Below are 15,464 nucleotides of genomic sequence, written 5' to 3' on the forward strand. Positions count from 1 at the left end.
CACTTCCTTTAACCTCTTGTTGCATGTTTTTTATAATACATAAACAAATGTTGGTGCAAACACTGGGACTTTGCTTAAAGGTGCCCAATTGTTCCAGGGACTGGGTTCAAATTCATACCAGGAAACGAAAGACACTTCTTCCGACATGTCCCACTCGAGATCAGTCTGGGCAGTCACAATCCAGTGTTGGATGGGCAACAAGGCTGCCCCTGATTTGACAAACTCACTTGGAGATGGTCATGTTGCTACAGTAAAGAATATTCTTGTGTGGTTGCATCAGAGACAAAGTGGGGAAATTGTAGAGGAACTCTACCTCTAAGTTACACTTTGTATCGAGTGGAGTGGCATTCTCACCCCAGGGGCAAAAAGTTGTGAGTTCAGGGCCCATTCCAGAGACATGGAAACAAAATCAAGGCTGACACTCCAAATGCACTACTGAGGGAGTGCTGAAGTGTCAACTGTTGGATGGCACTCGAAATCGAGGCCCTGGTCTGTCTCTAGATGAATAGAAAAGATCCCATGGTGCTATACTAAAGAGTAGGGGTGTTCTTCCCAGTGTCTGACCAACATTAATCCTTCTATCAGTAACAAAACAGGTGGTTACTGTCACAGTTATATTTGTGAGAGCTTGCTGTATGCAAATTGACTGTCACATTTCCCACATTACAACAGCAATATACTTCTGAAGAACTTCATTAGTTGTAAAGTACTTCAGGGCATACAATAGAAGTCGTTCTTTATAATGCATGCAGAATTGGATCTGGGTGTGTTTGGTGTGTGTGTGCATGTGAGTGTATGTGCGCGCGCACGCGCTTGGTGTGTGTCTGTGCACTTGATGTGTACATGTGTGCACGTGTATGTGTGTGTACATGCATGTGTGTGTGCACGCACGTGCACACACGTGTGTATGTATGTGTATGTGTGTGGTGAGTGTGTGTGCATGGTGTGTGTGTATGCTTGGTGTGTGTGGTGTGTATGTGAGTGTGTGTGCGCGGTGTGTGTGTGTGCTTGGTGTGTGTGGTGTGTATGTGAGTATGTGTGCGCAGTGTGTGTGTGCTTGATGTGTGTGATGTGCATGTGAGTGTGTGTGTGTGTGGTGAGTGTGTGAGCAGTCTACTCCCTAGCACCCAAGACCCTGACCTCAATGAAAAACTCCAATTAAGGAGAGCCCACTAGCCCCCGCCCTTTCAGGGTTGATACTCCACTAAGCTTTGCACTCAGCATCCCTTGCTCATTTAATTACTTCAACCAAAACTTCCAGACCAAAGCTGAACATTAGGTTTAGGAGTTAAATTAAGAAAATAAAACTTCTCAAATATGTGCCAAATGGTTGAGCTAAAGACAGAATCTGTTTCGATTCCCCACGTTATTAACGAGGCAGTAGTGTATTATGGTGAAAAGATCCTCTTTGCATGTTGGGGTAAATTATAAATCTCTCCTCTTTTCCTGTCTACACTGTTGATTCCTTTGGTCCCTCTTTGGCCTTTTTGCAGCCATACAGCCACTTGATGACCCGTGCGTTCCGTTCAATGACAGATATCCCCAATGAGACCTGCTCATGAATTTCTTCTTCATAAAGGCCTTCACCGCCTCTGCTGCCATGAGACAATTCGCTGCCATCGCTCTCCGTCATGCTGACGTTCTGAATTCGGGGTGGGATAGAGTCTGAGGCAGCGGGAGAGGAGTTCACCAGCCCGAGATGCTCCGCCACATCCGGGTCAAGCCCGCAGTAATTAAAAAATCTTTCTTCCTCCGACAAGGCCACCGAGTTACGCAAGAGAAGGGCCAAGTTTGAGCATTGCAAAGTCCTGCTTCTCAAAGCCACTCGGCCACTTGCGTCAGAGGGATCGCTCGGCAGCTCTTGCGTTCTGGTTTTGTGAAGGTTTGGAGAAACGGAGCCTCTGTATTCTTTGTGGACAAAGAGATTGACGCAATGATTCTCGACCTTTGTTGCTTCATTGTCACTGAGGCGACACAGGTGCGATAGTGGGGGGCTACCTTCAGAGAAGGACCTACCGTTCTCCTTCAGGATGATCTTTGAAAACTCCAGGGCGTTCACTTGCTTGTCCCTCATGGAACCCTGGAACAGGCGCCGGATGAAGTTGTAGCCCCTGGAGTTCTCGTTGCCCTCTGTCTTGCAGTCACGTTTCTGTCGATAAATGATTAAGGAGTCAGGCCTCATGACTCTCTTGGAGGTGGTCCGCCGAGTGACCACTGGGTCGGGGGATGGCCTGTCCACCAAGATGTTCCTGACGTTGTTAAACTGTTCCATGTTGGCGTTCTCTTTTCTGGCATCAAAGTCTGGGCATGGATCGCCCGCCACACTCGGTCTGACCCAGTTTCGAGCAGGGGACTGCGGAGAGGCACAGGGACTGATGACAGGCTCTTGTTTAGTGTTCATCGCTTTCTGACTTTTAACATATTTGGGCTTGTCTGCTTCAAGCCTCTCAACAGCGCTCAGCGTCCGGCCCCTATTGTCGCTTTCCATCTGCCTGCGTAGGTACTCAGGGCCTTTGTTTAGGAGCCTGAGAGGCGATGGGGAACTAACTGGAGTGACTGGCTTCATTCTCTTTACTTCACTAGCGGCTCAGGACAATGAGGCAAGTCCAGAGCTAAGCCCAGCAGCAGCAGCATTCAGATGCTCTCTCCCATACCCAAGCCTCTGAAATCAGGTCACCTGAAACGTTCTAAATGTTGTTTTGGTGGGGTTTGAGAACGCAGATTCCTCGGTGATTTCTTTATTGCAGAAAACAGCGAGAGGTAGAGGAAAAAGCTTTCAGCGTACAGCTATCGAGGCGCTCGACTCTCAACTGGAACGCTTCATCGAACTTTCCTCTCGGCTTCAGGCATCCTCCTGAAAAATAAATCAAAGTAATGCCGTGGATCAGTTCAAAGCCTCTGGACTTGATTCTAAAAGCTATTTTGTCTCTCGGTGCTGACAGATCCAATGCACCGGCAACACCAGCACTGAGCTGACACTGAAGGTCAGCTGGCTTAGCTTAAAGGCAACCAAAACTCACAATGCACCAGGGAGAGACGGTCTCCGAGCAAGAGGCACACTCACACACAAAACCCAGTGAAATGAATCCTCTGCAGCCAACAGAAATAATGTGCAATTATATAACAACGCCTTTCATGATCTTAGGATCTCACCGAGCAATTCACAGCCAATGAGGCACCTTAAGGGCAATCACTGTTGTAATGTATGGGGAATGTAGCACAGTCTGGGCGGCACGGTGGCACAGTCTGGGCGGCACGGTGGCACAGTCTGGGCGGCACGGTGGCACAGTCTGGGCGGCACGGTGGCACAGTCTGGGCGGCACGGTGGCACAGTCTGGGCGGCACGGTGGCACAGTAGTTAGCCTGCCTGCCTCACAGCGCCAGGGTCTTGGATTCAATTCTGGCCTCAAGTCACTGTCTGTGCAATGTTTGTACATTCTCCCTGTGTCTGTGAGGGTTTCCTCTGGGTGCTCCGGTTTCCTCCCACAATCCATGTGCGGGTTAGGTGGATTGACCATGCTAAATTGCCCCTGAGTTTCAGGGGGATTAGCAGCGTAAATACATGGGGTTACAGGATTGGGATTGATGTTGGTGCAGACTCGATGGGCCAAATGGCCTCCTTCTGCACTGTAGGGATTCTATGATTAATCAGCATGCAGCTATATCCCATAATATGGTAATGGCCCAATATTTTCTCTTCAGTTCAACCGAGGGAGACATGTTGAGCAGGTTACCTGGAAGAACCACAGGCCATCTGAAGGAACTACCCCACTTAGTGCCATGGATTTTAAAAAAAATGTCTACTTGAGAGGACAGATGGGTTTAACTCACTTTGGCATCTTATCCAAATGATGGCGCCTCTGACAGTGCAGCACCTCCCTCAGTGCTGCACTGGATTGTCAGCCTAGATTCTGTGCTCAAATCTCTGGAGTAGGACTTGAATCTGCACAACCTTCTGACTCAGAGGCACGAGTGCTATCTGTGGCCGATATTCCTGAACAAACCCTGAGAAAAGGTCAAAACTAGTCATCAAGAAAAGTCATGCCAATAGCTTAAAGTTTTTTAAAAAGTTTATTTATTAGTGTCACAAGTAGGCACAGAATCACATTCAATCAAGTTGCCATATTTGGAGTTAGGACAGAGAGTTATGTGTGTACCTGACAATTTCTATCACATTGGTCGGAAATGGCTCAATTTTTGAATTGCAATTAATTATTTTGAAGTGGACTAACCGTTAAATGGGCAGTTGGGCAGCACCTCTGGCACTGCAGCAGTCCCTCGGCACTGCACTGTCAGTCTATTCACAATAACAGATTACCTTTATCTCATTGCTGTTTATGGGAGCTGGCTGTGTGTAAATTGGTTGCTGCGTTTCCTACATTACATTCCCCAAAGAGGCAGTGCGGGCATAATGGGCCAAATGGCCTTCATCTTTGCCAAGTGGGTTCAGTAACTTGCGGGAAGCGTGAGCTGATAACAGCAGGACAGAGGCAGTGGGCCCTGAATGAACATCGGTATCAACAACCATTTTCCTTACCCAATGAAATTTAAGGATTGTGAAAGCAACAGACAAACAACTGTTTGGGAAATAGGGTGAACCAGAGTCAAGTCATAACAGAAAGAGAGGGGAAGAAAGAGTGGATTCGTGGACAGAAATAGAGAGACAAGAAAATGAAACAGAAAGAAGCACATTTTAAATTTTTAAAAACTCTTTAAGAATAATATCCTACCTGCAGGAAGGAAGCTTGGTAATATTAATTGTAGGACTGGGCGGCACGATGGTACAGTGGTTAGCACTTCTGCCTCACAGCGCCAGGGACCTGGGTTCAATTCCAGCCTCAAGTCACTGTCAACTTTTTCAAGGAACAAATACTGGGTGTCCTTGATAGGTATGTCCCTGTCAGGCAGGGAGGAAATGGCCGAGTGAGGGAACCATGGTTCACGAAAGAGGTGGAATGTCTTGTGAAAAGGAAGAGGGAAGCTTATGTAGGGATGAGGAAACAAGGTTCAGATGGCTCGATTGAGGGTTACAAGTTAGCAAGGAATGAGCTGAAAAAGGGGCTTAGGAGAGCTAGGAGGGGACACGAGAAGTCCTTGGCGGGTCGGATCAAGGAAAACCCCAAGGCTTTTTACTCTTATGTGAGGAATAAAAGAATGACCAGGGTGAGGTTAGGGCCGGTCAAGGACAGTAGTGGGAACTTGTGTATGGAGTCAGTAGAGATAGGCGAGGTGATGAATGAATACTTTTCTTCAGTGTTCACCAAGGAGAGGGGCCATGTTTTTGATGAAGAGAAGGTGTTACAGGCTAATAGGCTGGAGGAAATAGATGTTCGGAGGGAGGATGTCCTGGCAGTTTTGAATAAACTGAAGGTCGATAAGTCCCCTGGGCCTGATGAAATGTATCCTAGGGTTCTTTGGGAGGCAAGGGATGAGATTGCAGAGCCTTTGGCTTTGATCTTTGGGTCCTCGCTGTCCACGGGGATGGTGCCAGAGGACTGGAGAATGGCGAATGTTGTTCCTCTGTTTAAGAAAGGGAATAAAAATGACCCTGGTAATTATAGACCGGTTAGTCTTACTTCGGTGGTTGGTAAATTGATGGAAAAGGTCCTTAGAGATGGGATTTACGACCATTTAGAAAGATGTGGATTAATCCGGGATAGTCAGCACGGATTCGTGAAGGGCAAGTCGTACCTCACAAATTTGATAGAATTTTTTGAGGAGGTAACTAAGTGTGTTGATGAAGGTAGGGCAATTGATGTCATATACATGGATTTTAGTAAGGCGTTTGATAAGGTCCCCCATGGTCGGCTTATGATGAAAGTGAGGAGGTGTGGGATAAAGGGAAAGTTGGCCGATTGGATAGGTAACTGGCTGTCTGATCGAAATGATGTGGAAATGCCGGCATTGGACTGGGGTAAACACAGTAAGAGGTTTAATAACACCAGGTTAAAGTCCAACAGGTTTATTTGGTAGCAAAAGCCACACGAGGTGTGGCTTTTGCTACCAAATAAACCTTATGGACTTTAACCTGGTGTTGTTAAACTTCTTACTGTGTCTGATCGAAGACAGAGGGTGGTGGTGGATGGAAAATTTTCGGATTGGAGGCAGGTTGCTAGCGGAGTGCCGCAGGGATCAGTGCTTGGTCCTCTGCTCTTTGTGATTTTTATTAATGACTTAGAGGAGGGGGCTGAAGGGTGGATCAGTAAATTTGCTGATGACACCAAGATTGGTGGAGTAGTGGATGAGGTGGAGGGCTGTGTAGGCTGCAAAGAGACATAGATAGGATGCAAAGCTGGGCTGAAAAATGGCAAATGGAGTTTAACCCTGATAAATGTGAGGTGATTCATTTTGGTAGGACTAATTTAAATGTGGATTACAGGGTCAAAGGTAGGGTTCTGAAGACTGTGGAGGAACAGTGGAGATCTTGGGGTCCATATCCACAGATCTCTAAAGGTTGCCACTCAAGTGGATAGAGCTGTGAAGAAGGCCTATAGTGCGTTAGCTTTTATTAACAGGGGGTTGGAGTTTAAGAGCCGAGGGGTTATGCTGCAACTGTACAGGACCTTGGTGAGACCACATTTGGAATATTGTGTGCAGTTCTGGTCACCTCACTATAAGAAGCATGTGGAAGCGCTGGAAAGAGTGCAGAGGAGATTTACCAGGATGCTGCCTGGTTTGGAGGGTAGGTCTTATGAGGAAAGGTTGAGGGAGCTAGGGCTGTTCTCTCTGGAGCGGAGGAGGCTGAGGGGAGACTTAATAGAGGTTTATAAAATGATGAAGGGGATAGATAGAGTGAACGTTCAAAGACTATTTCCTCGGGTGGATGGAGCTGTTACAAGGGGGCATAACTATAGGGTTCGTGGTGGGAGATACAGGAAGGATATCAGAGGTAGGTTCTTTACGCAGAGAGTGGTTGGGGTGCGGAATGGACTGCCTGCAATGATAGTGGAGTCAGACACTTTAGGAACATTTAAGCGGTTATTGGATAGGCACATGGAGCACACCAGGATGATAGGGAGTGGGATAGCTTGATCTTGGTTTCAGATAAAGCTCGGCACAACATCGTGGGCCGAAGGGCCTGTTCTGTGCTGTACTGTTCTATGTTCTATGTTCTATGTCTGTGTGGAGTTTGCACATTCTCCCAGTGTCCGCGTGGGTTTCCTCTGGGTACTCCAGTTTCCTCCAAAGATGTGCAGGATAGGTTGATTGGCCATGCTAAATTGCCCATTAGTGTCAGGGGGACTAGCAGGGTAAATATGAGGGGTTACAGAAATAGGGCCTGGGTGGGATGGTGGTCGGTGCAGACTCGATGGGCCGAATGTCCTCCTTCTGCACTGTAGGAATTCTATGATTTGCAACTCACAGGGTATTTCAGCTTTGCCACATATTACATATTATCAGGAGCGCCATTAACCATACGGTTATATTCTTAGCAAATTTTGGCCAAATGATTACGAAAGTACTTCATCAGCTGTGAAACATTTTGGGACAACATTACATAAATGCAAGGCTTATTTTTTGATTATCGACGCAAGTCGTGGCATGAGGTTTGAACCCACAACCTTCTGTCATGTTCCAAGGGCAAGAGAGGAACCATTTGCATTGAATAGTTATTTCAATTATTGTTCATTCTACTGCCCGGTGCTAATTAACCAATAATTATTGAGGCGCATCATCCTTCCATAGAAACGGACCAGAGATTTCATGCTTTTTGACTGTGCTGTGTTCAAATCTTCCCTGCTTTCTCCCCTCCCTATCTCTCTGTAAGCACTCCCAGCCTTTCCATCCGTGATCTGGGTTCTGCCAATCCTGGCCATCTGAGGCGCTCACATCCTTCACCTCGCCATTGGCAGCTGCTGATTGGACCAGAAGCTCTGGAATTTCTTCACCAAACCTCACTGCCGCTCTTTTGTTAAGGTGCTGGGGTGGCATGGTGGCACAGTGGTTAGTACTGCTGCCTCACAGCACCAGGGACCCGGGTTCAATCCCCGGCTTGGGTCACTGTCTGTGTGGAGTTCTCCCTGTGTTTACTCCAGGTGCTCCAGTTTCCTTCCACAGTCCAAAGATGCGCAGCTTAGATGGATTGGCCATGTTAAATTCTCCTTCAGTGTACCCGAACAGGTGCCGGAGTGTGGCGGCTAGGGGATTTTCTCAGTAACTTCATTGCAGTGTTAATGTAAGCGTACTTGTGACAAATAAATAAACTTTAAACTTTGCTTAAAACTGAGCTCTTTGACAAAGGATTTGATCACCTGCCCTAAGGTTTCCTCTTTGGTTTGGTGTCTCATATTGCCTGATAATGTTCCTGGGAAATTTTAACTACATTAAAGGTGTTATATAAATGAAGGATGCTGTTGTTGTTCAAGAGACCTCACAACACAGTGACTAATATTCAGTACCACTAAAAAAAGTCACCGGCTGGGATTTTCGGGCTCTTTCCGCCGGCAGCATCTTCCGATCCCATCGACATTCCCCAGATTCCCTGGCAGTGGAGGTTGTGAACACTGGGAAACCCCGTTGACAGTGGAGGAACAAAGAACAAAGAAAAGTACAGCACAGGAAGAGACCCTTCGGCCCTCCAAGTCCGTGTTGACCACGATGCCGTAGCTAAACTAAAGAAAAATCCTTCTGCCCTTACTGGATCCGTATCCCTCTATTCCCTCCCTATTTATGCACCCGTCCAAATGCCTCTTAAATGTTGCGAATGTGCTGCTTCCATCACCTCCTCTGGCAGCTCCAGGCACCCACCACCCTCTGCGTGAAAAACTTCCCCGCACATCTCCCTTAAACTTTCCCCCTCTCACCTTGAACCTGTGCCCCCTTGTAATTGACACTTCCACCCTGGGAAAAAAGCCTCTGACTGTCCACCCTGTCTATGCCTCTCATAATTTTGTAGACCTCGATCAGGTCTCCCCTCAGACTTCTTTAATTAAGAAAAAGTGCAGTCCATTGTTACTTGGGTTAATGCAGCAAACACTTTGCACTCAGCACCATTTCAAAACTAACAATTTACACTGCTCCTAATCAGGTTAATTTACTGCTGGGTGTTGGCCCAGGAAGCTGGTGAAAACTCCCTGCTTTTCTTCAAATAGTGTCTTGGCAGCGTTAACAGCATCCTGGCTGCATAAATATCTGAATACAATCCATTTTTACAAGAAGGGAAGAAAACATGTGAGGGTGAAGCAGAGAGAAGTCCACACACTGCTGATAGAGAGACAGAGTGAGACTGTGGGGATCAGGATATTGAATTCGATGATCAGCCACGATCATAATAGCGGAGCAGGCTCAATGGGCCGAATGGCCTATTCCTGCTTCTAGTTTCTATGTTTCTATGGAGAACAATCCGCTCAGAGGATGAGAAGGTACATGTTGCGGGGATGGGGTATATGGGGAGGCAAAGAGGTCACTTGTATCCAATTGAAGCGAGGCTGTGGGATGACTAAAGTAAAGTTGATTTATTAGTGTCACAAGCAGGCTTACATTAACACTGCAGTGAAGTTACCGTGAAAATCCCCTAGTCACTATACTCCGGCGCCTGTTTTGGGTACACTGAGGGAGAATTTAGCATGGCCAATGCACCTAACCAGCACGTCTTTCAGACTGTGGGAGGAAACTAGAGCACCCGGAGGAAATACACGCAGATGTGGGGAGAATGTGCAAACTCCACACAGACAGTGACCCAAGGTGGGAATTGAACCTGGATCCCTGGCGCTGTGAGGCAGCAGTGCTAACCACTGAGCCACCATGAAAGGGAACAGATTTCAGAACCATTCAAAGACGTTGGCCGGAAATTCTGCAGCTGTTCTCGCCCCGCTGTCGCTGCCAGCAAGGACAGAGAATCTGGTGCTCAGGCAAATCTCCGTTCACTGCAGCAGGACCAGAGAATCCCAATGGCGTGAATAGCCAGAGAATTCCGGGCATTAACATTGAAAACCTATTAAACTGTCATATCTTCATACTATCACCCAATTATCCCTCAACATTCTAAACCACTTGAAGACACAATTGTGCAACACTCCAGGTAATCTTAGAAATAGTTTTCTTTCAGAAATGCTCATCGCCATTCGTGCAATTCAGTTAACATCACTTTGAAGGATATAGAGGCTAAAACGATTTACAAGGACGATACCAGAACTGAAAGGTTACGGTCACAAAAGGAAAGAATGAATAGGTTGGAGCTCATGTTTCTAGGGAAAGAGAAGGCTGAAGGCCTCATAGAATCCCTACATGCAAAAGGAGGCCATTTGGCCCATCGAGTCGGCACCAACCACAATCCCACCAACCACAATTCCCAAAACCCCTCATATTTATCCTGCTAATCCCCCTGACACTAGGGTTAATTTAGCATGGCCAATCCACCCAACCCACACAGACTGTGGGAGGAAACCAGAGCACCCGCAGGAAACCCACGCAGACACGGGGAGAACGTGCAAACTCCACACAGACAGTGACCCGAGACCGGAATCGAATCTGGGTCCCTAACACAGTGAGGCAGCAGTGCTAACCATTGTGTCACCATGCCGCCTTTTGGGGTTTTTAAAATTATGATAGGGTCAATATAATCTTAAAATAAATCACAGCAGAAGAGGAAGCCTTTTTTTCCGATGTGTCTGTGTAGGCTCTTTGGTAGAACTATCCAATTATTCCTATTCCCCGACTCTATCCTCACACTACTTTTTCCCCTAAGTTTTCACCCAAATTAGGAGGTCACGTGGGACGCAGTGGGTAGCGTCCCTCCCTCTGAACCAGAAGCTTCAGGCTCGAGTCCCATCCCAGGATTTGATGGCCAGGGAAGGTGCGTTCATAACATGGTCAAAGAGGCTGAGTGTCAACCTGCAAATCCTTCCAAACATGCCAATGGCTGAAGGTAAGAGTGGGAGAGACTCCTGGTCAGTCTCATATCCGGAGTGGCACCCTTCAAACTATAAGCCCCTGGCAACAGACTAATGACCTGTTCTGGCAATTACTGCTATGGAAATGGACAAAAGTCTGCCTTAGTGCACCACCAGGTGTGTGAAGAGAATTGGAAATTTCTTTTTTAAATACTTTTTGAAAGTTATGATTGAATCTGATTCTGCTATCTGAAGAAGAGTCATACGGACTTGAAACGTAAACCCTATTTTCTTTCTCAACAGATGTCATCACACCTGCTGAGTTTCTCCGGCATTTTTCTGTTTTGCCTCCTCCTAACCTTCTCATTCAAAAGAGAACAATCCCAGCCTCTCTCATCTCATGATATAACTGTTAACCCATGGGACTATTCTGGGAAACCTCCTCTGCACTCTCTCCAAGTTCTTGACATTCTTACTAATGTGTGTTGTCCATAGTTGTACACAATACTTCGGCTAGAGCCAGTAACCAGTGACTTAGAATCATAGAATCTCTACAGATGGCAGAAGGAGGCCATTTGAACCATCGAGTCTGCACTGACAACAATCCCACCCAGGTCCGATCCCTGTAACCCCATGTATTTACTCTGTTTATCCCCCTGACACTAAGGGGCAATTTAGCATGGCCAATCAGCCTAACCTGCACAACGTTGGAGTGTGGGAGGAAACCAGAGCACCCGGAGGAAACCCACGCAGATACGGGAAAAAATGTGCAAACTCCACACAGAAAGTCACCTGAGGCTGGAATTGAACCCAGGTTCCTGGGGCTGTGAGGCAGCAATGCTCACCACTGTGCCGCCCACATATAAAGGCTTAAAATAACTGGAAAATCTGGTAACATGTATTTATTATAAACCACAGTTTAAGCTGTGCTGCCACTGTCCAGGATTTATGTACAGATGACCCACATCTCTCTGCCTTTGCACTGCTTTGAAATTGTACCATTTTGTTTATATTGCCTCTCCTCAGTCTTTTTCCAAAGTATCTATCTTTGATTTCTCAACAACCACCAATGCACGCAGCTATGCACTTATTGAAAGGTGTAGCAGGCTCAAGGGACCATGTGACCTGCTCCTGCTCCTATTTATATTCTCATGATAAGAAAATCAGAATGTCAGAGTATTATTTAAATGGTGACAGATTGGGAAATGTTGAGATACAGAGGGATCTCAATTTCCTTGTACATCAGTTATTCAAAGCAAGCATGCAGGTACAGCAAGCAGTTAGGAAGGTGAATGGTATGTTGGCCTTCATTGCAAGCAGACTTAAAGTAAAGTAACGTTTATTTATTAGTCACAAGTAAGGCTTACATTAACACTGCAATGAAGTTACTGTGAAATTCCCCTAGTCACCAAAGTCCGGCGCCTGTTCAGGTCAATGCACCTAACCACTTGAGTACGGGAGCAAGAATGTCTTACTGCAGCTGCACAGGGCCTTGGTGCAACCACATCTGGAGTACTGTGTGCAGTTTTGGCCTCCTTACCTAAGAAAGGAACGTTCCCCAAATTAATCATTGGAATGGCAGGATTGTCGTATAAGGAGAAACTGGGTTGGCTAGGCTTATATTCACTGGAGTTTAAAAGAATGAGAGGAGATCTCATTGACACATTGTGGTGAACCATCGTTGGTTCCCACTGGATAGTACTGAGCCAGGGTCTGGCCAGTACTACAAGGATGTACATATGTTACTGTTGGGTTGTGCTACTTGTTGCTGTTGGGGTTAGGGTGGGGTTGTTACACCTTTGTACTGTAGTGTTGTGGTACATCCCAGTCGGGCTCCGCCTCCTGGGAGAGGTATAAAAGTCCCTGCTCTGGCTGGGACCCCTTCAGTCTGGGATAGTGTATATAATTATTGGCTGCTTCATTACAGTAAATAAAAGCCTTTTATTTCCCGAGCATCTAGCCTCGTGTTTGATAGCGCGCATCAATTTTATTTACTGTTGTTAAACTCTCGTCGAAGAAAAAAAAAGGAGAGTATGGAGCAGATCCTGAAGCCGGAACGCCTTACACTAGATCCACGTGCGGTGGGCGCCTCTAACACCTTCGACCACTGGCTGAAGTGCTTCGAAGACTACCTGGCAGCCTCCGCAGCGGTCACCACAGATGATAACAGACTCCGGGTCCTCCATGCGAGGGTAAGCGACACTGTCTACCTCGCGATCCGTGCGGCCACCGATTATACTAAGGCCCTCGAGCTTCTGAAGAAGCGTTATATCAAACCGCCCAATGAAATACACGCTCGTTACATCCTAGCCACTCGACGACGGCAGTCTGGCGAAACAATGGAGGAATATGCGAACGAGCTCCTACAGCTAGCCAGGGGCTGTAACTGCAAAGCTGTGTCGGCTGAGCAGAGCATGAACGACCTCGCCCGAGATGCGTTTGTGGCGGGAGTCGGATCGTCGTACATTCGACTTAAACTATTGGAGAAAGGTAACCTTAACCTTACCCAGGCAATCGAGCTAGCGGAGATGCTGGAGACGGCCTCCAAAAGCTTAGTATTGTATCCGGAGGACCACGTGGAGACAACGTGGCAGGAGCAGTCGCCTATCCCTCCTCGTCCCTCGGGTTCGAAATGCTGCGTAATGGCGTGCTCACCGGGTGGCCCGCGGTGCTACTTCTATGATCATCTTGCTGGTGCCAGTACAGAGCGAGACTGCGGATAGTTGGGAACCTGTCTCGGGGGCAGGGAATTCATATGGTGTTCGTGGAGTGGAAATGAATAGGGTTGGGAAGCATTTTCCGATCAGGGCCAGTGTGATCTCCTGGACTCGTTTCGATCGCCTCAGGGGGTCGGAGAGGAATTTCCCAGATTTTATTTTCCCCATGTTGGCCCTGGGGTTTTCACTCTGGGTTTTCGCCTCTCCCTGGAGATCACATGGTCTGGAATGGGGGGGTAGGGGTGAGTTAATAGGTTGTGATGAACAAAGCATCATAGCTGTGAGGGACAGCTCAGGGATAGGATATTAGTATGTAGATAGGCTGGAAAATTGGGCGGGGATCCTGGATTCAGGATTCAATCCTGGACCGGGGAGCGGCGCGGGCTTGGAGGGCCGAAGGGCCTGTTCCTGTGCTGTATTGTTCTTTGTTCTTTGTTCTGTGGGGGAGCAAAGCATACTCGGCAATGGTGTCCCGCTAAGGCTGTGTTGTGCTCTGCCTGCGGTAAGAAAGGGCAGTATTCGAAAGTGTGCCGATCTAAACATAGGAACGGCAGTGCAGCCTGCGATTCTTCAGAGCTCGGGTCTTCGTCGTCGAAATCATCGAGGGGTTCGTCCACGTGCAAGGCCAGGACGACGCCATTACGGTCGACGGAGTTGGAGGTGTGTGACCACCAGGGGTCGCTGAGTTTGGCGCCATCACCCACGTGCGACTTATGGGAGCGGCCATGTTGGTCGGCACCGACCGCGAACGACCAGCAGGGGTCCTCCTCGTCGATTTCAGCTGCCTGCAATGGCGCTCATGAACCAACAGTGGCGTCGATCATCCTGGACCAGGCCAAGCCTCATAGACTTGACAAATCTATGATGAATATCCAGGTAAATGACCACGTGATTTATTGTCTGTTTGACAGCGGGAGCACTGAGAGCTTTATCCACCCAGACACTGTGAAGCGGTGTGGACTCCGGATTCAACCTGCCAAACAGACAATCTCTATGGCATCGAGGTCCCGGTCTGTCACCGTGCTAGGGAGTTGCATGGTATCCTTGACGGTGCAAGGCACAGTTTACGAGCGTTTCAAGCTCCTAGTGTTGCCGTACCTTTGCGCGCCAATATTTCTCGGACTAAACTTCATGGTGCACTTGAGGAGTGTAACCCTACAGTACGGTGGGCCACTCCCTTCACTGGCAGTGGGAAAACAGCAGCAGCCTCCAAATTGCCCAACGCCTGTAGCCTCTCGACACTGAAGATCACCACACCCTCCCTGTTCCAGAATCTTGTACCAGGCTGCAAGCCCATCGCAACTAAAAGTAGGCGTTACAGCACTGAGGATCGGATCTTCATTAGATCTGAGGTTCAGCGGCTCCTCAAAGAAAGGATCATACAACCTAGCGCTAGTCCGTGGAGAGCGCAGGTCGTGGTGGTCAAGAGCGGGAACAAACCCCGGATGGTCATTGACTATAGTCAGACCATTAATCGATATACGCAGCTGGATGCGTATCCTCTCCCGCGCATATCTGATATGGTCAATCAGATTGCGCAGTACCGGGTGTTCTCCACCATAGACCTCAAGTCTGCCTACCACCAACTCCCCATTCGCCCAGAGGACCGACAATACACGGCTTTTGAGGCGGATGGTCGCTTGTATCACTTTCTCAGGGTTTCCTTTGGTGTCACCAATGGGGTCTCGGTCTTCCAGCGTGCTATGGACCGAATGGTGGACCAGAACGGGCTGCGGGCTACCTTCCCATACCTGGATAATGTCACCATCTGCGGCCATGACCAGCAGGACCACGACACGAATCTCCTGAATTTCCTACGCACTGCATCTCGCCTGAACCTGACCTACAACAGGGAGAAGTGTGTGTTTCGTACGCGCCGTTTAGCCATCCTAGGATACGTGGTGGAAAACGGGGT

The 15,464-nt window shown here is 47.9% G+C and overlaps 1 protein-coding gene across 1 annotated transcript in view; it reads right to left on the reverse strand.

The window, feature by feature from the left end:
- Positions 1-1,008: 1,008 nt before the first annotated feature.
- The window catches only part of fam110d (family with sequence similarity 110 member D), a 68,980-nt gene continuing 54,524 nt past the window's right edge, over positions 1,009-15,464 (reverse strand). Inside the window, exon 2 of the mRNA XM_078237992.1 lies at positions 1,009-2,854. Within this exon, the coding sequence (XP_078094118.1) occupies positions 1,451-2,566 (1,116 nt within the window). The 5' untranslated portion in view covers positions 2,567-2,854 and the 3' untranslated portion in view covers positions 1,009-1,450. The remainder of the gene's footprint in view (positions 2,855-15,464) is intronic.

The sequence above is a fragment of the Mustelus asterias genome, chromosome 21 (assembly GCF_964213995.1).
Source record: "Mustelus asterias chromosome 21, sMusAst1.hap1.1, whole genome shotgun sequence".
In the NCBI taxonomy this organism is placed as follows: domain Eukaryota; kingdom Metazoa; phylum Chordata; class Chondrichthyes; order Carcharhiniformes; family Triakidae; genus Mustelus; species Mustelus asterias.